The sequence below is a fragment of the Pelodiscus sinensis genome, chromosome 3, assembly GCF_049634645.1.
Source record: "Pelodiscus sinensis isolate JC-2024 chromosome 3, ASM4963464v1, whole genome shotgun sequence".
Classification (NCBI taxonomy): Eukaryota; Metazoa; Chordata; order Testudines; family Trionychidae; genus Pelodiscus; species Pelodiscus sinensis.
Window position 1 is genome coordinate 122,337,961 of NC_134713.1, and position 25,274 is coordinate 122,363,234.

The following is a 25,274-nucleotide window of genomic DNA, read 5'->3' on the forward strand; positions in this document are numbered from 1 at the left end:
ATATTCATATCACAATACTCATCATAGAGCCTGCACCCAACTTTTCTGCCTCTGTCTGGAATATGGGATCCTCAAACTCACCTGACAAAATATATATACACACTCTAAACTCTTCGTTCAAGAGGAAAAAAAAGCTGTTTTCAACCAACACCACTGGGCACATGAGATAGCAAAGAGCACAGTAGTCTCCTGTGTGCGTCTCAAACTCAAAACTATGGCAGTACTACAGTAACAGTAAAACCCACCAGCTGCTACTCAAGACAACTGATACAAGTCAACTGAATCAAAGGGGATGTTTCCAAGACTTCAGTAGACCATGGACGAGGCCCATAGTCCCCACAACTTTGTTCAAAATTAAAACCATGTGGGAGGTGTGTCCAAATCTCAGGGAAGTCCCGAATACACTGGGATTGTTGGCAGCTACTGTCCAAAAGCAATGAAAAAGTGCTTTGTGTGATGTGGCTATTAGAACCGTTTCTCTTACATTTTCCTTATTTGTATTCAAAATACCAACTTACTTAACACTACTGTAGTTTTTTTGCATTTTGTTTCTCTTTTTTATGTATAAAAGAGGAATAAAAAAAGACTTAGGTTACAGCATGGTAAAAATGCACAAGTATCTTGGCACTACTTCACAGGTCTTAAGCAGCACCAAATGATAGTTACACAAAAATCTGCAGGTGCAACATGATAAAACTATTGCATAACCCAAATCTGTACAACATCATAGTATTGCAGATAATTATGAAAAGCCTAATAAAACTGTTTTATTGTGCTCTCATGAAAACTAGTTTACGGTTGTTTACTACTATGTTATTTTTAAATCCATTTTTATAATGCTTACCAAACAACTCTTAAGCATAAAGGCAAAATTCTGAGAGATTGTAAAGTTCAGCCATTCAAGTTACTTGTATATAAAAATCACTTAATTTTTTACTTAAATGAAAACAGAATGATGCTCTTTTCACCCACTTATCTAAAAAAGGAACCAATTTTATACAAACCTTCCAAAGCAACTTGTATTACAGGCAGTTCCCGGGTTACGTGAATCCGACTTACGTCGGATCCCAACTTAAGAACGGGGTGAGGGAACCCCGAACTAGCTGCGCCCCCTCCCCAGCAGACCGCCGAGACGTGCCGCGGCAGTCCCGCAGCCCGTGTCCTCCGTGGCGAGAAAAGCTGCTCCGCGTCTCCCTGGTCTGCTGGGGGGAGTCCCCCCAGCAGACCAGGGAGACGCGGAGCAAAGCCGCAGAGGATGCAGCGGCTGAATCAGGACGCCTGGGGTAGAGCAGCTGGGGGGCTGCCGGGTTGGTCCCACAGCGCCGAGGTGCGGCGCTACCTGACCAACCCAGCAGCACCCCAGCTGCTCTGCCCCAGGCATCCCCAAGTCAGCTGCTGTTGAAACTGACCAGCGGCTGACTACAGGAAGCCCGAGGCAGAGCTGCTCTGCCCCAGGCTTCCTGGAATCAGCCGCTGGTCAGTTTCAGCAGCGGCTGACTTGGGGACACCTGGGGCAGAGCAGCTGGGGTGCTGCCGGGTTGGTCCAGTAGCGCCGAGGAGCGGTGCTGCGGGACCAACCCAGCAGCATCCCAGCTGCTCTGCCCCAGGCATCCTCAAGAGCAGCTGAGGTGCTGCTGGGTTGGTCCCGCCGCGCCAAGGGTCGGTGCTACCAGACCAACCCAGCAGCACTCCAGCTGCTCTGCCCCAGGCGTGTCTGATTCAGCTGCTACTGAAACTGATCAGCGGCTGATTCCAGGAAGCCCGGGGCAAAGTAGCTCTGCCTCGGGCTTCCTGTAGTCAGCCGCTGGTCAGTTTCAGCAGCGCTGAATCGGGGACACCTGGGGTACAATATGTACCAGTTCTGACTTACGTACAAATTCAACTTAAGAACAAACCTACAGTCCCTATCTTGTACGTAACCCGGGGACTGCCTGTACTATAAAGACCAAACACAAAAAGAAAAAATTGAGAGGTGAGAATTGATAAGAAAGGGAAAATAGTAGATTAAAGCTATATCTAGACTTCACATCTTACAACAATGCAGATGTGCCACCACAGCTGTATCATTGAAAGGTGTGCTGCTGCTGATGCTGCTCTATCACTGGGAGAGAAGTCTCCCAGCGACTAAGTTCCCTCTAAGCTGCACCACTGCCTATTAAGTCATGCTCTGGGGCTTAAGAGCAGTGGTGGGGACTCAAAGAGAGATGCATCTGCTCCAGCATGGAGTTGACGTGGCCAGCGGGCACCCTCCTGCATCCCAATCCTCTGCCCCAGCCCTGAGTCCCGCTCCCACACGCAATCCCTCAGCCCCACTCCTGCCACACACAGCCCATGTGCAGAATGGCTTTGTATCACCCTCATACAGGTGCACACAACAAAAGTCATTTCACGCATGGACATAAAGGTTAGTAGAGGGAACACCGCCGGCAACAAAATAAAGCAACCTCTATCGAGGGGCAGTAGCTTGATTGCATGGAGCATTGCTTCCTCTGATGAAGTGCTGTCCACACTGGAGCTTTCTGTCATTAAAAATGTTGCTGTCTAGAAGGGTGTTTTTTCCACACCCTGGGCAACAAACATTTTAACAACAAAAGCGCCAGTCTAAACATATATTCAATATCTGCCAGTTGTTAAATACAAATATGGCCATTTAAAGTTCCTTACACTTAATTTTTTTCAATTAAATTGAAAAACATCAAAAAACTTTCAATCTTTACTCTTCCCTCCATTCTCAAATTGATCAGTGTGCTGCAAAATGTAAGTAACCTAAGAACGAATGTGCTATGGCTGGTATCAGTGTGTCAGCTGTTACCACTGATCCCTCTGCATCAATCCTCTTGCTCAAAAATAAAGCAGGCATAGAAGAATCTCTAAAAGCGGCTCCAAGACCTAAAATGGGAGAGAGAGGGCACAGAACAGTGCTAGTTTGTATATTAAATACATATAAAATGACAAAAATATAATGGTATAAATAGAAGTTAAAGCCTCTATTTCAGGTATAAAATATTAAACAAAGTGCTACAAATTTGGCAATATGCAGCTATGTAGAAATGAAAAAATGCAATACTCAGCTTTGCCTTTGTCACATCCATCTGTCACTGAAATGCCATTACCAATGCCACCACAAAAGGCTTATCCGGTGACAGCAGATTTAAAAAGGCCACTATCAAGCTAAGAATCCTATTTCTATCTGACTGAATGGCTAGACCACAGAAACAACCCCATTTTCTCAGTTTGTTTACTCTGTGGAATTCGACAATGCTTTTACTACAGCCAATTTCTCTTCTGAGTTGATGATTAGCTTCACTTCTGAGCCTCAAACCCTGCTTGTGGAGCCCATGTTCAGACTCTCTTCTCCAAGCACTAAAAACAGATGGCGGTCCTGTTTCACGCAACAGCAGAGCAACGTTTCGGGCTGGCTGGATGCTACTACAGAAGTCTCTTATTTCAGAAATTATATTAAATGTTTTAGAATGCACAAATTAACTGCTTTAGAGGGGTAGCTGAGTTAGTCTGTAATTGGAAAAACTTAAACAACAAATAGTCTAGTGGCATCTCAAAGACTAAAAAAATATGTAGATGGTATCACAAGCTTTAGTGAGTATAACCCACTTCTTCAGCTGTCATGAGACATGTACAGGAATTACGGGATACCGGAACAGACAAGCACGGAATTCCCCAAACTCCACAGAGTGACCGAAAAGGCTGTTCCCTGGCTCTCAGGATACCAGTATGGAGCCAGGGAGAAGAGTAAAGAAAAATTCAGAAGGTTGTTCCCAGACAGTCTTCCCTAGAATGGGAATTTCCTCCTCCCCCTCCTCTTCCCCACACCTCTTCAGAAGTCAGACAAGTGAAACTTTGAACATCTCCCCTCTCAAACCCCCTACATGAAGCAAGCAGAAGTCCATGAAAAGCAGGACTATGCATGCTCCCTCCCTGCCAACCCACTTCGACAGGGCCAGGAGAGAGACAAAGTGGAAATAGCCAGGGTACAATGGGACTTGTCCCTGGATCCTGCTAGAGGAAAGGAAGTATAGTGAAGTTCCTGGAGATTGCTGCCAGTGCCACACCTTTCACAGTGCTGTGGAGCAGCTCTGGCCAGGAAAGGAACCAAAGAGATGAGAAAATTTTCATTTGTTTTGTATTCAGAGCCAGGGAGCAACTGCAGATGCCTGGGCATCGTGGAAGAGGGAGTTTCCATGAGCACAAAGTGCTTTCGTTGATATTTTACAGAAGGGCAGGAAATGGGAGAGAAAGGTCTGATCTTCAATTCCCAGGACACTTGCATGAGGACTTTTGTGCTGTGAGTGAGGAAGGGCAGTCTTTGCTTCACACCCCAGACTCTAGTGGTTTCAGGGAATGCTAGGAACAGATAATATAGAGAAATCTGTGCTCGCAGAGATCATCCTTGGGGCCAGGAGAAAATTCCCATGTCTTCCACAAAGCCAGAGAGCAGCTGCCAGGAATCTGTGAGGGTCTCCCTCCCAACAGTCTGGGAAATGAGAAGCAACTGCAGGAGGTGCCAAACAACAGGTGCAGAGGAGCAGCAGGAGGTTCTGTTCTTAATCCTTCCACAGGCCTACACAGGGGCGGCCCGTGAGTACAGACTCACTCGGTGGTTGCCTAGGGCGCCACCTTCAACGGAGCGCCCGATGATTACATCACGCCATTGACAGTCGTACAGGCGGGGGCGCCAATCACGTGTTCTGCCTGGGGCGCCAGCTGCCGCAGCCGGCCTCAGGCCACTCCTGGGCCTAGATGGCTGAAAACGTACTGCAGTGGGAGTCAAGTGAAAAGCAGGGTACAGCTGGGGAGCAGTGTTTCCTGTAAGCTGTGAGCTTGTGCAGCCACTCAGGAGAGATGCCAATGCCGCCCAGCTGATTAATAGAGCACCCACGGCTAGGTTTTGTTTCTGCTGGTTGTGCACATTCACACATGCTTCAGTGCACGTAAACATTTATTCCACACATGGATGGAAAAAAATTCAGACATGGATGGGGGAAAAAAATGAGAGGGAATATTGCTGGGGAGGTTCCTCTTTACTCTTCTTCGGCACTAAAGTAGGGGAGGAGCTCGCTCTCTTTCCCACCTCCCACAGCATTTTGTTTAAGTCAGAGGAGTTCCATGCTTATTCAAAGCACTACAGTACAGTCCATGCGAGCTGTAAGCAGGCCTACCCACACTTCTGCATTTCACACACAAAAAACTTCAGTAACAGGGATTTAAGGTCAGACCTTTAGTACTGACCTGTGCTCCTCCTATACTTAGCCACCCAATCTTGGCTGTCCCTGCTTTGATCCCCTCCTTAAGGCACTCATCGGGGCAAACACATTACCTTTCCTCCCTCCGCATCTGCCAACCAGTAGCAATACATTCCAGACCAAGAGGTCTGCATATAGCATCATCCGAGCCCATGGAACTGAACAACTACAACCGGCGATCTGGAGTTGTGCAGAGCACAAATGGCAGGTTCATTTATGCAGGGCACAAATGGAGGTTCATTTATGCAGGGCTATGGTTCAGTTACATTCCTAGTTCCTGCTGAGCTTGTTAGGGCCAGCTTAAGATTTGGCAGTTATGCCATGGTGTGTGGGCAGCGCATATTAACTCTCAACTTCCTGCTCTTCTAAGGCGTGAGTGTTTGGCACTCTTACATTCTGTCAAGCATGAGGAGTACAAGTCAATACTGAGTGCCTACAAGCGCAACCTCATGTTAAAGATATTGTGTGTGAGTGTGTGTGTATACACACACACACTTCCACATTTTGGGAAGAAAATAGGGGCAGTGAGGAGGCCACAATTAAGCAGGGGCAACTGCAGCACTACAACTCTTCTGAGTTTCACAAGTCACACTGGTGTCTCTACATGCTGTAGTTTCTGGATTCATGTGATTATGTCAGAAATTCCCCTTTGATTTGTTTTAAACATTAGTTTCTACACTAATGTTGGCAGAAAAAGAACCCTTGAAAATGTCAATGCTAAAGGTGCCAACAGCAGAAAATAAATGAAAAGAATAAAAAAATGTTTTACTTTTGGTCTTCTAGTCCCGTGGCTAAATGTAGTGCCTTGCATGGTGTCGAGTATCAGAGGGGAGACTAACATGGCTACCCCTCTGATAATTTGGTCTTCTGATTTTTAAGCCACTCATGATTTTTTGGACATTTGATTCATGAGATTTGAATGCATGGATCTGAAAATATTGCAATATGAGAACATAAGAATGGTCCATACTGGTCCATGTAGCCCAGGGATGGGCAAGAGAGCCTCTGTGGGCCGGATCTAGCCCGCCAAGCGGGTTGATATGGCCTGCGGACACCCTGCCACTCCCTCACCCTCATGCCAATCCAGACCTGGGGATGGGGAAAACACACAAAGTCTCCTCTCCCTGCCAAGAGCATATGGCGCCTAGAAAGTACCGTCAACTGTTCAGAACAGCTGGCGGTTCTCTCTAGGCCCAGGCAGCAGGGTGGCAAAGACTTCACACTTTCACCCAGGCCCCAGGCCAAACAGGGTGTGTGGGCAGGGTAGCATGGAAGTGTCCTGGCCCCACTCCTTCTGCCCGGGGTCCTGCCCCTTTTGGGGTGGCCTGGGGCCACTTAGAAATTTGTGAAGTGCCCCCCCCTTCTAAACTTATTGCCCATCCCTGATAGTCCTGGGGGAATTCTGCAACTGTTGCATTTGGAGCCATGGTAAAATATGGCAGAATTCTGCCACAACTGATCCGTAGCCAGTCCCTCAAGCTTTGGAGAAAATTAACAGAACAGTGCAATTTTTAGTGCTCCATCCACCATCATCTAGTCCCTGTTTCTGGCAGCAAGATGTTTACCTGTTCCTAAAGCATGGGGCTGCATCCCTGTCCATCTTGGTTAACAGCCATTGAATGACCTACCCTCCATGAAGTTATCAGATTCTTTTGTGAATCCAGTTAGTTTTAGTCTTCACAACATCCCCTGGCAGTGAGCTGACTGTGTGTTGTGTGAAGAAGTACTTCCTTATGTTTGTTTTAAACCTGTTGCCTATTAATTTCACTGGGTAACCCCTAGTTCTTGTGTGAGGGAGTAGTTAACACTAACCTGCTCACTTTCTCCACGCCATTCATGATTTTATAGATCTGTATCATGTCCTCCCCTTAGTGATATATTTTCTACATTGAACAGATCCAGTTTTTTTAACTTCTACCCATGCTGGAGCTGTTTCGCCCCCTAATCAGGAAGTAAGAATGGTGTTACAAGGAGGTTTCCTGGGCACTTTTTACAATCCCTCATTTACCATTGAGGATGTCCCTGTGAAGTAAGAGGAAATCAGACAAGAAACCTCCATTTCAGTGACAAGAAATCAGGACAAAAGGGTGACTGGCAGGGTACTCAAAGGGATAGAAAGAGGAGGAAGGAACCCTGCAGTGAGTCAGAACAGTAAAGGAGTCAAGAGGCCAACAACTGATCCGAAAAAGGAAAGGGAGAACAGAGATGTTAAGGCTTGAACATGAACGGATTGGGAAAACAGAAGAAGCAGGTTGCAGTGTAGGGCAAAGGAAGTGGGCAGGTGATGCACTGGTAACAAGAGAAGCTGAAGTAAGTGACTGTTTGGAAAAATGGAGATCCAGACCTGAAGGTCTAAAAAGAAGGTGCAAAGAGAGAGAAGGCTAAATAGAGGGCAGAAAAGATGTCATCTTGGAAACTGAAATCACTGAGAATGAGGGTGGTCATCTGAAGAAGTGGGCTGTGCCCACGAAAGCTCATGATACCATCTACATATTTTGTTAGTCTATAAAGTGCTACCAGACCAGTTTTTGTGTTTTCAAGTTTATCCTGTACAGTCTAACTCAGCTACCCCCTGGAGCTACAGCATGAAGGTGAGAGTCCCTCTCTCTCTGTCCCAATGTAGAGCTCTACTGGTAATAGTGGGATTCCACATGGTCATAAGAGTACATGGATCAAGTTACAGTCATCACAGATTCAAGAAGCCATTCTGCTTTAAGGCTGAGTTCTAATCTCCTTTCTAGATTCCACACATCTCTCAGCTGTCCCTACATTTCTCAAACAAATTCCTGTCAGTCTGACGTTTATGATTCTGTATGTAGAAAGGAAGATAAGAGTAGATCAGGGCTACTCAACTTTGGAAGCCCCAGGGGCCACAATAATCCTCACAGCACATGCCAAGGGCTGCAACTTCAGCATGGTTGCATATATATGCAAATAGTTTATTTCACACTGACGGGCATGAATACAAAGATTAAGTCAAGACTACACAACACAGAGACCCCATTTAAGTCGGTTCTGCTAATATTAATAAAATGCAATATTTACCCGATTTCCACTCATACTGCCCACCCCTGACATATTTCCACCCATATTGCCCACCCCACGATAGCACTTTTAATAAGCAACGACAGTCCAGGAATTTAAATGCTAAAATGCATATCAACAGAAAACCATTATATTGATTACAGGCAGTCCCCGAGTTACACGGATCCGACTTATGTCGGATCCGCAGTTACGAATGGGGCTTTTCTCGCCCCGGAGGACTGAAGCGGCGGGACGCCCAGATGTGCTGCAGTCCCGCTGCCCCCGTCCTCTGGGGCGAGAAAAGCTGCTCCACGTCTCCCTAGTCTGCTGGGGGGAGGAGCCCCCCCAGCAGACCAGAGAGACGCGGAGCAAAGCTGTCCCGCTGAGGGCTGTCCCGCTGAGGGCATGCTCCACGGCTTTGCTCCCCGTCTCCCTGGTCAGCAGACCAGGGAGACGGAGCAAAGCCGTGGAGGACGCGGGCGGTCCCGCCACCCTCCCTGGTCTGCTGGGGGGGAGGGTGCAGCAGTGCCCCCCCTCACCGCCCCAATTTCACCCCCCCCCCCCCCACTGCCCCAGCAGACCAGACTTTTCTTGCCTACGCCTGGGGTAGAGCAGCTGGGGCGCTGCCGGGTTGTTCCAGTAGCACTGAGGAGCGGCGCTACTGGAGCAACCCAGCAGCACCCGAGCTGCTCTGCCCCAGGCGTCCCCAAGTCAGCCGCTGCTAAAACTGACCAGGGGCTGACTACAGGAAGCCGGAGACAGAGTTGCTCTGCCCCGGGCTTCCTGGAATCAGCCGCTGATCAGTTTCAGCAGCAGCTGACTTGGGGACTCCTGGGTTTCTTAAGTTGAATCCGTATGTAAGTCAGAACTGGCGTCCAGATTCAGCCGCTGTTTAAACTGATCAGTTTCAGCAGCGGCTGATGCCAGTTCCGACTTACATACAGATTAAACTTAAGAACAAACCTACAGTCCCTACCTTGTACGTAATCCAGGGACTGCCTGTACTTTTTTGCTTTGGCTCCCACCCGCGGGCCACATGTCGAACCCCACGTAAACCCAAACCTCACCGCGGGCCGCAAACGAACGGGCCGCTGTGGCCCACAGGCCGTGTGTTGAGTAGCCCTGGAGTAGATTTTTAAAACGCTGAACCAATTTTACTCCATTATTTAAATGGAGAACGGCTGCCCACATATTTTAAATAATACAAAATTGCATTAAGTAACTAAAAAATTGGCTGATGCTAGAAGTGTCAAACTACGCTTGTTTTAGAGAGTCCTCACTAGGAAAGGGGCAACAAAACAGTTTTACAGTAAAAAAATGCTGAAGCTGGGAATTTTGCACATGTATTTTTGTAAATGCACTGGAGAAGCATGGCAGATTCTGCAGTTAAAGTTAATACCGCTGAACTGATTCACTTAGAAACACTCTGATACTGGTATCTTACTATACAGGCACAAGGTGTTTAAAGCGTTCTGGGCCAGATCCAAAGCCCAGTGAAATCAATGAGAGTCTTTCAGTGGGCGTGAATTAGATGCATTGAAAACAAAGACATCTTTAATGTAGTCTTGGTGCTTTCCCTCCTCCCCCATTCTCCTTCAAATAGGAAGGATTATATGCAAAGACTAGCATTATTGTAATATTAAAGATTTGAGAAATCAACTGCTCAAGAGTTAAGACATTGCAAAAGATAGAGTTGCATTCATAATATTTTCACAAATTACAGTACTGCTTAAATAAACTGTAATACTTTAGATTTTTGCAACAGAAACTTTTTTGGTATTAGGGAATTTGTTTAACATTTTTTTTCCAACTACTGTACATTTTTTTAAATAATTTAGATGAAAATAAGTCTCCTGTAAAAGGGAGAGAACTCAAATAAGTAACCACCTTCAGATTTAAACACATACAAGTAACGTAGTTGATGTCTTCAGGACACAATCCATACAGCAAAACCAGAAATTTGGTTAACAGTAGGGTTCTAAAAATCCCATTTATTTAGTTAACTAGTTAAAGAGTAAGTTTAACTGGTTAAACAGGGACAGGAGGTCTGGAGCAGTCCCCTGCCATGGCCAGGGCTATTCCAGCCCACATAGGTCCTTCAGTGTGTGGGTAGCTTCAGTGGCTCCCAGGTAACCAGTTATCTGTTAATATTCCTAGTTAACAGGAATGTAATGACAATAAATTAGTGCTGTTTATTGTCAATTTAAACAGTAACCATATTTGCAAATCCTTCCCTTGTTTGGACCTACTTTCTTCCATTTCTAAGTAATTCCAACTAGTGGGACAGATGAATCTACAAATAACACATTGCTATCATCACACCAGCACCACATCTTGTATTTTATAATTACAGTATGCACTTATTAATTATGCAGGTTATTAATTGTAAGATGCTAGAATTACATTTTATGGGGTTTTTTTTTTACTAGACACATTTCCTATTCTGTCTGGGAACCTGCGGCAGGCAGAAAAACCCACAGTGATTTAACAGGGGTAGTGATGGTGGTGGGGAAGATTCCAAGCAATCCTGAATGAGAGACTCAAACCAGAATGAGAAAGTAGAAGTCTCACGCTTCACAGCAAGATCCCGGGGCTTTTTTTTTTTTGGGGGGGGGGGGGCAGAGAGGGGGACTAATGTCCTGCCTCAAAAAACTCCTCGCCCCTTTCCCTACTGGAGACCAAAATCCTGCCCCCTCCAGGTCAGAAAGCGGGCTAACACGAAGTGTGCGCGGTGGCTGTGACCAGCTCTCCATGGGGCACCGGCTGCGCACTGCAGGCTGGCGGGTGGCAAAGCGCGCGGGGCTAACAGGCCGTCAGCAGCCAAACGGCCGTTGCGCTCCGTCGTTAGGGTTCAGAGTGAACAGCAGCGAACGGGCCCCCTCGCCTGCGGTCTCCGGCGCAGCTCGTCTGGCCCCGCCCCGCCCTACGGCGCCCCCTTGTGTTCCCGGGGGGGGGGGGGGAATAACCCGACATCCGCCCGGCGACGCTCCGGAGCCGGGCTGAGGGGGCGGCCCGTGCCCCCGGCACCTACCGAGTACATAGGGGGCCCGAGCCGGGAGCGCCCCGCCGCCGCCATCCTCCCCGCGCTGCCGCCGGGCTGAGCCCGCCCCGCCTTATCGGCCTCCGTCTCCACCTAGAGCGCCCATTCCCCCGCCCGCCTCGCTCTGCCTGGCGGGCGGTTCTGAGGGGGGGAAGGGAGAAGCGAGCCGTGCGCGCCGCCATATTGGCGGCGACGGCGGCCGCATGTGGCCAAAGCCGGGCGAGCGTTCGTTCGTGCTGCGGGTGGGTCGGGGGAGAACGTGGCCCTGGGGATGCCGCGGAGCCCGGGTGGGCGCGAGCAGCAGCAGCAGGAGGAGGAGGAGAAAGTCGCGCGCTGCTGCCAGCTGGACGCGGTGCTCAGCTCCCTGTATGATCTCGGTGGGTGAGAGCGCGAGCCGCGTGCAGACTGGGGCCCTGGTGGGAGCGGCAGTGCAGCTCCTGCAGTTTCAGTGATCCCAGAAAGTTGGTCTGTAAACCCTCCCACCCGAGAGACCCCCAATCTCCGTAGACTTCTCCAGAGCAGTGTCCAGGTAGCAGTCGATTCGTCCCCGTCCGTACCAGATCAGGAGCCCAGTCTCTCCTCTGGTTGTACATTTCATGGATTCCTTCAAATGGCTCTGTTACTGTCCCCCCCACTCTCCCTTTTATTTACTTAGCAATTAGCTTTTACTAGGCTAGCCGTCTTTTACTGTCTTTTTAGGTGTGCCACCCACAGTCAACTGTGGTATATACACACCTTATGGTCACTTGTGCAAGTAAACCTCTGTGTTCAATGGCTATGCCAGTGGCTCTCAATCTTCCAGACTACTATTCTCCTTTCAGGGGTCTGATTTGTCGCTAGTTTCACCTTGCTTAAATTCATGAAATGAGACACACAAAAACAAAAGGGTCACAGCACGCCATTACTGAAATATTGCTTCCTTTCTCATTTTTACCAGATAATTATAAAGTAAATCATCTGGAATTTAAATGTTGTACTTACATTTCAGTGTCTAGTATCTACAACAATATAAACAAATCAAATTTTAGTACTGATTAGGGATGTAAGCAACTACTGTACCTGATATGCATATGCGGGCAGGGAGCAGGAGCCAGTGCTGGGAGGAGCTGGCTTAAAAGCCGTTTTCCCCCCAGCATCATCTCCGTGGGGACGGGGAGGCAGAGGCTATTGGGGAACCGGGTGCAAGCTGGGTATCAGCTGATTCCCTTCTGCACATGGTCCCAGATACTGTGCCTCTGCTTTTTAAATGTATTAAGTGCTTGGCAGCTCTTAATACATTTAAAAGGCAGAGCTGCAGCAGGGTTAGCTCCTGGGGCCAGGAGCTAAATCCACTGTGGCTCTGCAGTTTCTCCCCTTATTGACTAATTGAGTACAGGCCATCTTCCCTGTGGGTCCAAGATGCATTCCAAAAAACTTGGACTTTTAGCGAAACAACTGAAAGTGGGGATTTTCCCCCCCACGGCTGACTTCCATTTGTGCAAATGGGGGGGGGGGGGTTGTGCAACATAAGAACAAGGAATGGGAGGACTTATAACGTATCCATTCCTACAGTCAACAACTACTTCAGTGCAGAATGGATTTATACTGGGAGACTTATAGCAGGGATGCCCTGTAGTCAATGGAAATTCCATCAACTACTCAATTAGCTGATTAAACACAATTTAATATCCCTAATACTGTTGTCACTAGTGGTTTTTATGTAATTAGGCAAATATCTAGATTAATTGTTGTGACCCCTTGGAAGATCAATGCATACCCCTGATTGAGAACCCGTGGGCTATAAGAACATAAGAATGGCCGTACTGGGTCAGGCCAAAGGTCCATCTAGCCCAGTAGCCTGTCTGCCGACAGTGGCCAGCACCAGGTGCCCCGGAGGACAATGATCAAGCGATTTGTCTCGTGCCATCCATCTCCAGCCTCTGATAAACAGAGGCCAGGGACACCATTCCTACCCCCTGGCTAATAGCCTTTTATGGACCTAACCCTCCATGAATTTATCTAAACAAAAGAGTGTGAAAGGTTCTGCAGGGAAAACAGACATTAAATATTTTATGGTCTGATTACTGGATACATGAGATAAGAAAGCTGCAATATTGTTTCTTTTGAAGCACAGGAGAAGAACCATTTGTTAAAAATAAGAAAAAGATCCAAAAGAAAAACATGGAGAACAAGTTGGAGTTGGAACCCACCAGAGCCGTAATGGAAGACAATGCTGCGTGTCCTGATTCAGCAGTTCCAGGCAAAAGGAAAAGTCAAAGTGCTTCCAGTTTCTTTGAAAAACTGAAAAATGAAATGCATCATGACTCTGTTAATTCAAAAGGGTTCACCCCAGAATCCAGCAATCCTAATGTTGTGACACCCAAAACTATGCAACAGGGAAAGACATCAGAGGTGGAAGTTGTGATATTTCATGGTCGGAGTAAAAAAAAGAAACCTAAACTGGAACTCACTCAGGACAATGTTTCAAAGGTAATGAAGGTCATTCATTCAAATCAAAGGAAATGGGCTCTGAGATGGTACAGAGCATTCTCTCTTTCATTTAGTTGGCTGTCTGGGTCTTGTTCACATGCTCAAGGTGGAGCCATATGTAGAGCCAGGAAGGCAGTTTCCTTCCTCTGCACCACGAGGTTTGGGTCACTTGGTTAATCTAGGTACATCTCACTTAATCAATTTCCTGCCATGGTTTCAGTGGTTGGGCTTAGTGTGTGGGTGCAGGGTGATGATGGACTCAGAGATGATCTGGTGGTCCCTTTTGGCATTGCACAACTTTCTGAAGTTTTGAAACAACAGACTATACTAGACTAAAATCCATCCCTGTCAAACTCCATTGACATAAAACTAGATGTACATAATGTTTTTTGACAGAAAAAAGCCAATATTTGTAGACTGTTTAGTCCATTATTTAAATTATAATAATAAAGTAAGCTAGCCTTTTTTTCTTGCACATTGCCAACAGAGTGGCTCTTCTTAAAATGCCACAGGTTGGCTATTTGTGCCTCTAATACTTTATAAACACAATTCTTTACAAATGTAAGATTTTTATCCATATTTGCTTTGACATTCATATATATGTCATTTCAGTTACCGCAGTTAAACCTATTAAAGAGTTGCTTCAATGGAAGATGCCTTATGCTTAAGATTTTCATAGCCCACCTACAAGACTTCAGTGTCTAGTTTTAAAACAAATTGGGCATTCAAATGCCTTAGCTCTGAAAATACCACCATAGAAGTGCAAGATATTATTAATTAGTCTATCTGTCTGGGCAGTGACTTTATATTGTAGTTTGTCATTGTGAAATCATCAGACACTCGCTCTCTCTTCACCAAGTGTATGTTTTAGTTATATGTGGGGAAAAAATGGTTACATCTAAAGCCCCATTTCTGCAAATGTATGTTTAACTATGAATTTCAAATGGGTCAGTTCAGAGTGGTAAAGTGTGTGTTTGTAGTGTTAATGTCCAGTATCCCAGTTTAAGGGAGATGTTTAAACAGGTTTATTTAAAATTATAATGCTGTTGGAACATTTCAGGCTCTTTGCACAGCCTGACAATGTTTACAACAAAAATGAAAACAATAATCAATGTATAGGACTGCCAATACTACAAAAAAACCAGGTCTGCCAAATGATAGATAAAACAATGAGTCCTATCGCTTGTATTCCCAGCCCACTTGTAAAAGCTTCACTCGTGCTATTTGTATAGTGCCTTGTTCAGTGGAAATGTTTGTTGCTTCAGGTCAAAAGTAAAGCTTTGCATAGTCTTCAACAAGCACCGGCAAAGATGTGTCTCGTGTCCTAGAGACAGACAAAAGTTTGCCTCTCAGACACTATGTACACATTTTGTCATCACTGAGCCACTAGCTGGCTCTGCTCTGATCTTGTGAGCTGGCATCGAAATGGCACCCATAAGAATTCTTCCACTTCTCTGGCATCACAATCTTGTACAGTCAATGCTGTGATTGCTCATATACAAGTTTGGAGAAACAACTCAGGGAATTAGGGATAAGATAATGGAGGCTTTTAGGCTTTGGGCTCAATACCTAAAAGATTTAAGATGTGTCTGGTGGTCTCAGTCCATTTCTTAATGAGTGTTCAGATCCCCAAAATCACCATCATAACTGGTTGTAAGTGGCCCACTTCTTGGCAGCTTAAGCATAGACAAGGAACCAAAATACCTCCCACACCTTGAAGAGGGTCCCTTCAGTTTCTGTCAATTGCAGAGTTTTTATAACTGAGAGAGCTTGTCTGTTTCAAACATTAGTGTTTATTGTTTAATCTCTAAGGTCCTGATGCAAAAATAAGTTTTGCTTGGGTGGACACCTGTGCCCACACTTCATTGCCTCTAGCAGGGCTCTGTGCAAGTCCAGGGTTCTGCCGAGGTGGAGCTCATTGCAGGATTGGGACCTTAGTCACTAACAGCTATTTAGAGCTGCAAACCATTGTCCATTTTATGATGGGTTCTGCTGTTCATCCCTCTATTTTTAGGAAGCTCTTTAAGGTGTTGTCTCCCTCCCACACTCTTCTCCCTCTTAGTGTTTGTGGTTTGTCTCTTATGGGAGGTTTTGGCAAATAGTATGTTACAGAGCAATCAGATGGTTGATTTGTAAAGTCGCGTATCTAAATTTTTTCAAAGTTTAGGGGGATTTGGGTTTGATGTGTTGAGTTAACTTGATAAAGAGGGGAGCTGTGACATGAAATTCAGGTATGATACAAAAGGGGGTTGAATTCAGTGTTGTAGTTCAGATTCAGTTCTTATTTGAATACCTATATGGTGTTCTGATTTCCTCTGGGGAGAAGGTGGGCAGGAGAAGAATGCTTCTGCATAGAGATAGTAAAAGTTGAGTGGACACAACAGTAAAATGGTCTGAATTTTCCAATCAAGAATGCTGCCACAGTGCATCTGCTTGCCTAAGAGTTGCTGAACATTAGCCTAGAGAGGTTCTGCGGCTTGGTATGAGACTGCTCAATGATTGCCAAACTCAAGAATTAAAAAAAAACCAAACCCTGAAATAACTCCATGAGATTTATTATCAATGTGAAATGCACAGATAAACTTTCAGGGTCTCATATGAATGCAGTACACACGTTTGCAAATGGCACTGGCTCCTAAAAAGAGTATAAATCTTACTTGAAAATAGCCTGTGTAGAGGTAGTTGTTGCCCTCTTCTCAGTTTGTCAATTCATGCTGCATCATACCCTGCCATGTCATTTCCTTCCTCCAGCAACTGCACTATCACAGAGTTTTGGGATTTTTGATTAAGTTCCCTGCCTAACTTGTTTCCACTCTATGCATCTGTCAAAGTGGGATCCAGCCCACAAAAGCTTATGCCCAAATAAATTTGCTAGTCTTTAAGGTGCCACAGGACTCTTCATTGTTTTTGCTGTAACAGACTAACACGGCCACCTCTCTGAAGCATGGTTAAGTCTTCAATTGTAGAACCTCAGGCAAGACAGCCTTTCTGGTTACAACTGAGGCACCGAGGCAGATAATGTGGAAAAGTTTGCATTGCTTCTGCTGGGCCAGTACTTTCAATAAACCAAGTCATTCACTTTCCAGACCTTTTCACCCAAACTCCTTTCACAAGCCTAAACTTTACCTTTTGAGAGAAACAAAATCATACAAAGCTGAGCAGATATAGAGCTCTGAAGTGATCTAAGCTCTGTGTGTATGTAAGTTGCTTATCAAAAAAGATGTAGTTTCTAGTGTTCTCATTCTGGGGAATTGATAGATTTTTTTTTTAAATACTCCTTTTAAGGTGGGCTCCATTTTGGGCCTGCCATTGTTGACACTGCTCCAGCTTTAAGATTTTTCTCTTGTTTCTATCATTTAAGATGGATATATGTTACATCACTTCTAGTTGTCCAATTTAAATGGAAACATTTTCTTTTCCTTATAGATAAAGATGGCTATTCCAGAGAAAAATGTGAATGGAGAAGAATTTAACTTAGAAAAAGTAAGTTACACTGGCTTATCTAATCACGATGAATGCTTAGTGGGTGTGGATGTGGGTGTGTCTGCATGCATGCCTGCCTGTAACTCTCCCAGGCAGGCTGGAAGAAAGTGGGAACCAATTCAGAATGTTCTTAAATAAGATTATCTTTCGCATACAGAGAATACCAGAATATTTTGTGTAGTGCAGGTGTGTCATAGGACAGTTAGAGCTATAGTGTAGGGTATCCTAGAAGATAGATGTACCACAGCTGTTCCATGTGCCCTTCTTTCTAATGCATTTGAACCTCTTTAATGCAGCAACCCTGGATAGGCCAGATTAAAGATTTTGCCAGGCCAGGGAGGGCGCTGTAGGGTCTAGGCATCAGGGTGTGGGGCACTTACCTGCCACCCCACTCCTGGGGGCATGCATGGCTCTGCCCTTCCCACTGCCCCCAGGCACATGCAAGGCCCCTCCCCCCCCTTTGCTATGGGAGCCCAGAAGAAAAGCCTTGGGCAGTGGCTGTGCACACTGCTGTTCCATCAGGTGGGGGAGCAGCAGCACACAGAGCCGCTTCATCCTTCATTCCATGGATCCTCCTGGATTAGGGACACCCGGAGTATGCAGGTTTAAGAGTCTATAGCCAGTAACAAATGGTCACTGATTCACTGGGTGTGAGCATCCTATGCGTCCTCTCCCTCTAGTTGTTCTTCAGTTACATTTTTTTTAACTTTAGGTTAATAATATGTCCTCACTAATTCCCCCTTTGTATGTGGACCTAGAGATTGGGTGATAGGTGGGGAAAAAAAATAAACAGGTAATGGTAGATGTTCCACAGTAGTACCAATTTTGATTGGCAAATCAACATGTTATAAAATAAGACTAAACATTTGTTCAGTGTTCTCTAGAATGGATTTCCTTTGTGACTTGTAGTAGTGCATACCTTCTCTGAAATGGTTGCACATTTTTGTAATGTTTTAGGCCCGTCTGGAAGTACACAGGTTTGGAATCACTGCATATGAAAAGAAAGAACAACGAGTATTGGAACAAGAACGTGCCATCATGCTGGGAGCCAAGGTACAAAATTGCCCCTTTATGTTTGGAGGAGAGCAGCAAAGGAAAATTGGTTTTCCCTGTTTTTCTTTATGGCATATAAGGATGGTACAAAATGTTGGGGGTTTTTTGGTCTCTTTCTAAAAAGTTTTGTTTATTCACACCCCTGTTCTTGTCTACTGTGGAAGAGTCTATGGATGACTGGAATGAAAACATGATTGAAAGGGAAAATGACTTTTATTGAGACCATTAGAAATTAGTTTGTGAATTTTGTGTATGTGTTTGACCTTTACTTAATTGAAACACTGTGAGAAACTAAGATAAGGCCCAAGAGAGCTTTCCATGTACATTTCTGTGTCATCCAAGAAACCACCACCAGAAAAGGAAAGAAAATAACAAGAAATAACTTTCGTTTATGGTTTGTTTGATTTTGGGAGGAGGGGGTTCTTTTATTGTGGAGAGTGTGGAAATCTTTCAGACTTTCTTAATAATCCTCCTGTGTCAACTCCTCAAAAAGGACACACTATTTATTCTGTTTCCCTTTGAAGGCCTTCATGAATGCTGTGTAGAAAGGTGTAGATTTTTAGAATGTTTGAATCTTTTTGATAGATTTACTCACCTGTTTCACTGCAGCCTCCCAAAAAAGAATATTTGAACTACAAGATTTATCAACAGAAAATTAAAGAAAAGAAAACAATGAAGAAAGAAGATAATACTATGGTTTGTGTGCTATGTTTCCTATACAATATCAAAGGGCATATTGCAACTAGCCCTGTAGCTTAATGGGTTAGTGATCCAGATTTTGTTACCAGTTCCAGTCTCTTACTACTTAGGCTGCTGCTCTGACTCTTTTGAAAGAGGCTCTTTCGAAAGATACTTTCGAAAGAGCCTCTTTCGAAAGAGAGCGTCTAGACTGCACGTTGAACTTTTGAAAAAGCGGCTTGCTTTTTCGAAAGAAAGCATCCAGTGAGTCTGGATGCTCTCTTTCGAAGAAGCCCTATTTACATTGAAGAACGCCTTCTTTCGAAAGAGGAACTTTCGAAAGAAGGCGTTCTTCCTCGTGAAATGAGGTTTACCGCCATCGAAAGAAAAGCCGCGTTCTTTCGATTTAATTTCGAAAGAACGCGGCTTGAGTCTGGACGCAGGGGAAGTTTTTTCGGAAAAAGGCTACTTTTCCCGAAAAAACCCCTGAGTCTGGACACAGCCTTACTACTTAGGCTGCTGCTCTGATGGGAGAATATTGTTTCAATCAGCTGCAGCCCAATAGATTATACTGTGATGTTGATGATCTTCTACAGAACATCCCGTCCTCTCAGGGGGACAGTAGCAATTACATCTTGCATCTAGTATGGGATTTGTAGAGGATTCTAATAGGAATAGAGAGCCCATCCTGTAGGACAAGGAGCGTGTATCTCATCTCCCTTCCCTCACTGCTTTTTCTCCAAGGTTTTGTGGCGGGGTTGGGAGATTGACTGAGGTTTATAATAAGTTTTACAGGAATTATATTTGTAAATTGCAAGAGGTATGGGAGAACTTCTTAGTAACTAAGTGACTATAAGGGGTGCTGCTGTTGACGCCACTCAGACACTTTTCTTTGGTCTTTTCAAACTGCTTTATCCATTTGTGAAACTGGGAAATAGATTACCTTATTAGGAAGGGAGCCTAGAATTTATTATTTCACTTACTCTTGTGAGTTATTTCCTTGACTCTTGTAGGGCTGTTGCCATCAGTGAAAATTGTTCACATGACTATGGAGGATGTAGATTTAGGACGATATATTTGGTTTCCTTTCCCAGCCTTGAAGTTAACAAACTGTTGAAATCAAACCGATAGTATCACTTGCACCTTTCAAAAGAAACAGAAAGAATTTTAGTGGATTTTTACTGCAATTGCCTAATTACTTTTGGCCAGATCCTTTGCAGAGGTAAATCAGCATCACATCATCAAAGATTTGGCCTGTGATTTAAGCTATCACGAAACACTCTGCCACCTATACCCACAATATGCAGGACCCTTTATGTTGCGCATTGCTGTTTAGCCAAGAGTATCTGTTCATTTTCCACTGAAATATTCATCTTTAAATCTGTCAGGAATATAAATCTGATTCTATCAAGATAAAGAAGAAAAAGGGTCAGGAACAGAGGTGAGCCATTTTAGTGAAGTACTGATAGCAAACTTGCTTTTGCTTAAGCTTTTCTGGTGAACTGCCTGTAATTAAAAATGCATCCTTATGCCAAAAGCTGTGCATATCAAAATGGAGCGTATTTTTCATACACATTGCATAAACTCTTCATTGTGATTGTGTTTTGTCTCGAACCTTTAAAACTTGCTAATTTAGGCATTTTCAACTATACTGCTTTAGTTCTGCCCTGACTTGTCAAAAGATTTTCAAATAGTGGTTGGGAGTAAGGTGAGGCATTTATAGGGTGAAATCTAGTGCCTTCCACCCTATCTTACAAAATGGCATTGTTTTTCTCCCTGAGGAAATGTTTTGCAAGATAAACTAAAAAAACCACGACATGCTTAGAAGGCGATTGCATTTTTAATTACCATGTAATTGGTTCACTGGAACTATTCTTTCTGTATTTCTCTAAGAGCCTTTATGTTTTCTGATTTTATTTATCCAAATATCCGTGTATGGTTAGGGTGACCGTATTTCCCTAAACTGAATACAAGACACCTGGCAAAATTACTCGTATTTGAGCGAGTTCAACGGCAACCAGCCATTCAAATGAACATCAAGCTGACTGAGACCCCATTTAAAAGAAATACTGTATACTTGGATTCTTTTTTCTTGTCTTTAAGGTTCACACAAGAAGGGATAACACAGAATCCCATACCTGTCCACATGGGAAGGGGTGACACACACTCCCCTACACCTTTCTCATGGGGGGTGGGGGGGAACCCGACCAATTGACCCTCCTCTCTCTGCCCAGTGCTCTCCACCCTGCATCCCTGGCTACTCCCCCAGGGTAGACCCACCTCTCCTGTTACCTGGCACCACATTTTCCTGAGGCAACATGTCACGGGGTATGCCGGGTCACAGGCCCCTCTCCTCCAATTTCTGCCAGAGTTCACATTAGAATGTGGCCAACAGCAGCCTTTCTGTAGGGACAGGAGCTGCTACCAGCTGTAGGGGAGGAAAGGAAGGGGAGAGATGATTTGGCCTGTGTCTCTGGAGAACTCATCTCTTCTCCCTTTCAACTCCCCCCAGCACTCCTGTGTAGCTGGAAGCAGCTTGTCCCTTCCTGCCCACAGTGTCAAAAGGCAACTAACACCTCCAGGCTGCTGCTGGCCATGGACATAAGTCAGTCACCTCCTGATCCCCTGCATAGGCAGGAAGGGGTTAAGCCCTGAGATTGCATCATGAATCAGTGCCTAAGGGGATGCCACCCCGCACTCACTGCTGGTGTGTGGATAGCAAGCAGGGATCCGGCCAGCACTGATGCATATGGGGACAATTTAACCATTGCAGGGGATCAGGAGGTGACTGACTTATGTCCATGGCCAGCAGCAGCCTGGAGGTGTTAGTTGCCTTTTGACACTGTGGGCAGGAAGGGACAAAGGGCGTAAATAAGGGACTAACCCTATATATGGTTAGTTAATAAAAATCAAAAGTTAATCATGGGCATAAATGTTTGTAGGATTGGGCTATATATTTGTAAAACTTTTCAAAATGTATATTCATGTCAACTAGGGCTATAAAGTAGGGAAGAAGTATGTGAAAATGGCTACTTATGAGCTAAATGAAATCATGTACTCCTAATATTTTCCTTTTTATATATATATTGTTTTAGGGGGGGTTGATTTAAAGTTATTACTAACTTTACAGAAGGGCTAAACTTCTAATTTTAGTTTTGTTTGGAATGTGTCAGTTTACAGTTTGTATTTATTTAATGTATTAGATTCAGTGGCCTGTAGCTAAGACTCTATATTAATAAACTTAAAACTACTATTACTGTGTAATTACAGGCAATGAAATGGGTGTCTTTTCAGCTTAAGTGTAGCATTAGTTTTGCATATATTTTGGATGCTTTGGATGACTTCTCTTTATCCTAATTTTTTTTAATTTGTTTTTTAAACCTAGGAAAGCCAAAAAGAAAAAATCAGCAGCTAGTATTTTGCCAACAGGACAGGTTGGAAAATTTACAAATGGGACCTTGATTCTTAGAGGTTATGACATAAAGAAAATTAAATCCTCAAAAGTGGTTAAATGAAGTTATTAGACTGTATCAAGACAGAAAATGAAAATGAGCTAAAATTAATTTCCTAATTAAAAAATGTCTACCTACCCATGGTTTTTTCCCCTGTGTTTTAATACCTGTCATAATACCTTGGTGGTGTTTTTGGGAGGATTTGCGGGGGGGAGCGGCGGGCTTATTTGTTTTTTACCTAGTTTCTACTGTGAGGAGAACATAAAGTGCATTGTTACACAAATTCAGAGTAAGAAAAAATAAGGTTTTTTTTCCTAATGAGTAACCAACCTAATTGAAGTATTATTTTCACTGGCTAACAAAGGTGTTGTACTTTAGTAGTCTGAGAGAGGTTTAACGGATTATATTTGTAAAATCCTGTTGAAACAGGAGTTTAATAAAACATATTTTTAGCAGTGGATTATCTTGTTTTCTGATGTAAATATGATTTAAAAGGCTAAAATGTACAGTTAAACCTCACTTACCTGAACGTGGCTTATCATTATGGATACAATTTTGTCACATTAAAATTAAGCAAAAATCACAGAACATTCATGGGAAAACTGTAGAAAGTAAGGGTACAGTCACAACACGGCTGAAGTTAGGGAGTTCTATTAACTTCTGATCAACTCATATCCTTAAAGATAATAAATAGTAATTTGTAAGGCATGTTCTGAATATCCCGTTATTGTAGTTGAAGTGTTAGCAACAGAGTTTGAGTGTTTCCATTGAAATCAGCAGCTGACAGCAGGTAGCACCTTTCAGAAACGCATTTTTAGGAGCTGAGAATTTCTTGGTGTTGTCTCACCACACAAGTGAATTCTATTTGTCTGGGTGTTTTTTAACTAAGGCAAAAAAAGTTTAGCTGTGAGCATGAGGCCAGCGAGGAAACAGCCTTAGCTTTCCCATTTAAGTGCAAACATTTAAAGAATGTTATTTTTGTTTTTTAAGCAGCTCTGGCACTGAAACACAACCGTAGGTGGGCAACTGCAGTGTAGCAGGGAGATTGGACTCCATAATGAGGGCTGACTTCTGAATATCCTGGTAACTGAGCGAAGGCCCTGCCAATTGTCCTGACATTTCGGAAAACACGCTTCTATGTGCACAATTCTAGGGATGGATTAAGGCATTTTTGCAATCTGCCAATCCACACCCTTCAGCCCACTTCTTCTCTGCTCTACCTTTGAGTTAAGTTTCCTCAAGCTTTTGTCCTTGACTTCAGTTGCCTAGATCCCCCTGAACTTTATGGGTGCTTAGACCCTAATGAGCTTAGGAAGCTTATTGGGGTGGAACCATCTTAAAAGCTATGCAGAAACAAAGCTTTAGTCAAATTAGAGCTCTTAGGCTGTGTCTACACTCGGCCACTTATTCCAGAAAAGCAGCCGCTTTTCCGGAATAACTTGCCAGCTGTCTACACTGGCCGCTTGCTTTTCCGGAAGAGCAATGACGATCTACTGTAAAATTGTCAGTGTTTTCTGGAAAAACTATGCTGCTCCCATTCGGGCAAAAGTCCTTTTCCAGAAAAACTATTCCGGAAAAGGGCCAGTGTAGACAGCACAGTAGTCTTTTCCGCAAAAAAGCCCCAATCGCGAAAATGACGATCGGGGCTTTTTTCCAGAAAAGCGCGTCTACATTGGCACAGACGCTTTTCCAGAAAAAGCACTTTTTCCAGAAAAGCATCCTGCCAATGTAGACGCGCTTTTTCCGGAAATACTTATAACGGAAAACTGTTCCGTTTTAAGCATTTCCAGAAAAGGGTGCCAGTGCAGACGTAGCCTTAATGTTTGCAGAACTCAAACACCAACTCAGACACCAACCTCGTGGGATCTGTTAATGAACTGAAGAAATTCAACTTTTTTTCCTTTTATAATCCCCTTCCTCCTCCATCCAAAAACCCTAGAAAATAAAAGCATTACACTCAGGAAATGCAAAAGGCTGAACTTACAAGCCTAATTCTTCCTCTTGTAATGACTGAAAACTCTACAGCTCATATTGTCAATATAACATTTCAACGGTATCTTCTACAGTAGCTATACTGCACACGTCATATTCTGCATTTCTGGTTAAAAATGTCATTTTAATTGCTGTTAAGTAAAAATGGTAAAACTTATGAGCAATGCCACTGAGTAAACATTTATGTGAAACTTTAACCTTCAAACTTCTTTTTGGCTTTTCTTATTGTATTTTTACACTCAATTTTACAGTTTATGTTCCTTTCTATTTTCCTCACTAGGATTTAACTTCCACTTTTTAAATAATGCCTTTTTATCTGTGTCAGCTTCTTTTACTTGGTTGTTAAGCTACAGTGGCACTTTTTTGGTTCTCTTACTGTGGTTTTTTAATTTGGGGTACATTTACATTTAAGTTGAACCTTGATTATGGTATCTTTGGAAAGTTTCCATGCAGCTTGCAGGGATTTATTTTTGTCACTGTACCTTTTAATTTCTGTTTAATTAAACCTTCTCATTTTTGTGTAGTTCCTCTTTCTGAAATTAAATGCCACAGTGTTGGGGCTGTTGGGGTGTTTCGCACCACAGGGATATTAAACTTTATTACATTATGGTCACTATTTCCAAGCGGTCCTGTTATAGTTACCCCTTGGACCAGCTCCAGTGCTCCACTTAGGACTAAATCAAGAATAGCCTCTTCCCATGTGGTTTCCAGCTGCTCCAAGTAGTAGTAATTTAAGGTATCAAGAAATTTTATCTCTGCATCCCATCCTGAGATGACATGTACCCAGTCAATATGGGGATAGTTGAAATCCCCCACTATTAT

The 25,274-nt window shown here is 44.1% G+C and overlaps 3 protein-coding genes across 6 annotated transcripts in view; 1 reads left to right on the plus strand and 2 right to left on the minus strand.

The window, feature by feature from the left end:
* The window catches only part of GNPAT (glyceronephosphate O-acyltransferase), a 49,366-nt gene extending 37,909 nt beyond the window's left edge, over positions 1-11,457 (minus strand). Inside the window, exon 1 of one of the 2 annotated variants that reach the window (XM_075924703.1) lies at positions 11,317-11,457. In XM_075924703.1, coding sequence (XP_075780818.1) covers positions 11,317-11,361 — 45 coding nt within the window. In that variant the 5' untranslated portion in view covers positions 11,362-11,457. The remainder of the gene's footprint in view (positions 1-11,316) is intronic. The other variant, XM_075924704.1, reaches the window with a different exon arrangement.
* Positions 11,458-11,563: 106 nt separating this feature from the next.
* Positions 11,564-24,975, plus strand: FSAF1 (40S small subunit processome assembly factor 1). Of its 3 annotated transcripts, none has more exons than XM_014573036.3 (7): positions 11,564-11,702; positions 13,439-13,794; positions 17,221-17,277; positions 18,235-18,330; positions 18,940-19,026; positions 20,397-20,449; positions 22,394-24,975. In XM_014573036.3, the coding sequence occupies exons 1-7, from the start codon at positions 11,597-11,599 to the stop codon at positions 22,521-22,523; spliced, it is 885 nt and encodes a 294-aa protein (XP_014428522.2). In that variant the 5' UTR covers positions 11,564-11,596; the 3' UTR covers positions 22,524-24,975. The 3 variants fall into 3 exon arrangements, with proteins under 3 accessions (XP_014428522.2, XP_075780821.1, XP_006122053.1); XM_006121991.4 differs by having other exon boundaries at positions 11,565-11,702; positions 13,434-13,794; XM_075924706.1 differs by lacking the exon at positions 22,394-24,975 and having other exon boundaries at positions 18,940-19,127; positions 19,512-20,449.
* TRIM67 (tripartite motif containing 67) overlaps positions 20,025-25,274 on the minus strand; it is a 54,096-nt gene continuing 48,846 nt past the window's right edge. The window contains exon 10 of the mRNA XM_075924702.1: positions 20,025-20,151. Within this exon, the coding sequence (XP_075780817.1) occupies positions 20,128-20,151 (24 nt within the window). The 3' untranslated portion in view covers positions 20,025-20,127. The remainder of the gene's footprint in view (positions 20,152-25,274) is intronic.

Coding starts and splice junctions, on each gene's coding strand:
- FSAF1 (XM_014573036.3), top strand. CDS start 11,597: ATGCCGCGGAGCCCGGGTGGGCGCGAGCAGCAGCAGCAGGAGGAGGAG. Junction 11,703..13,438: donor CAGCTCCCTGTATGATCTCG/GTGGGTGAGAGC, acceptor TTTGAAGCACAG/GAGAAGAACCATTTGTTAAA. Junction 13,795..17,220: donor CTCAGGACAATGTTTCAAAG/GTAATGAAGGTC, acceptor TTTTCCTTATAG/ATAAAGATGGCTATTCCAGA.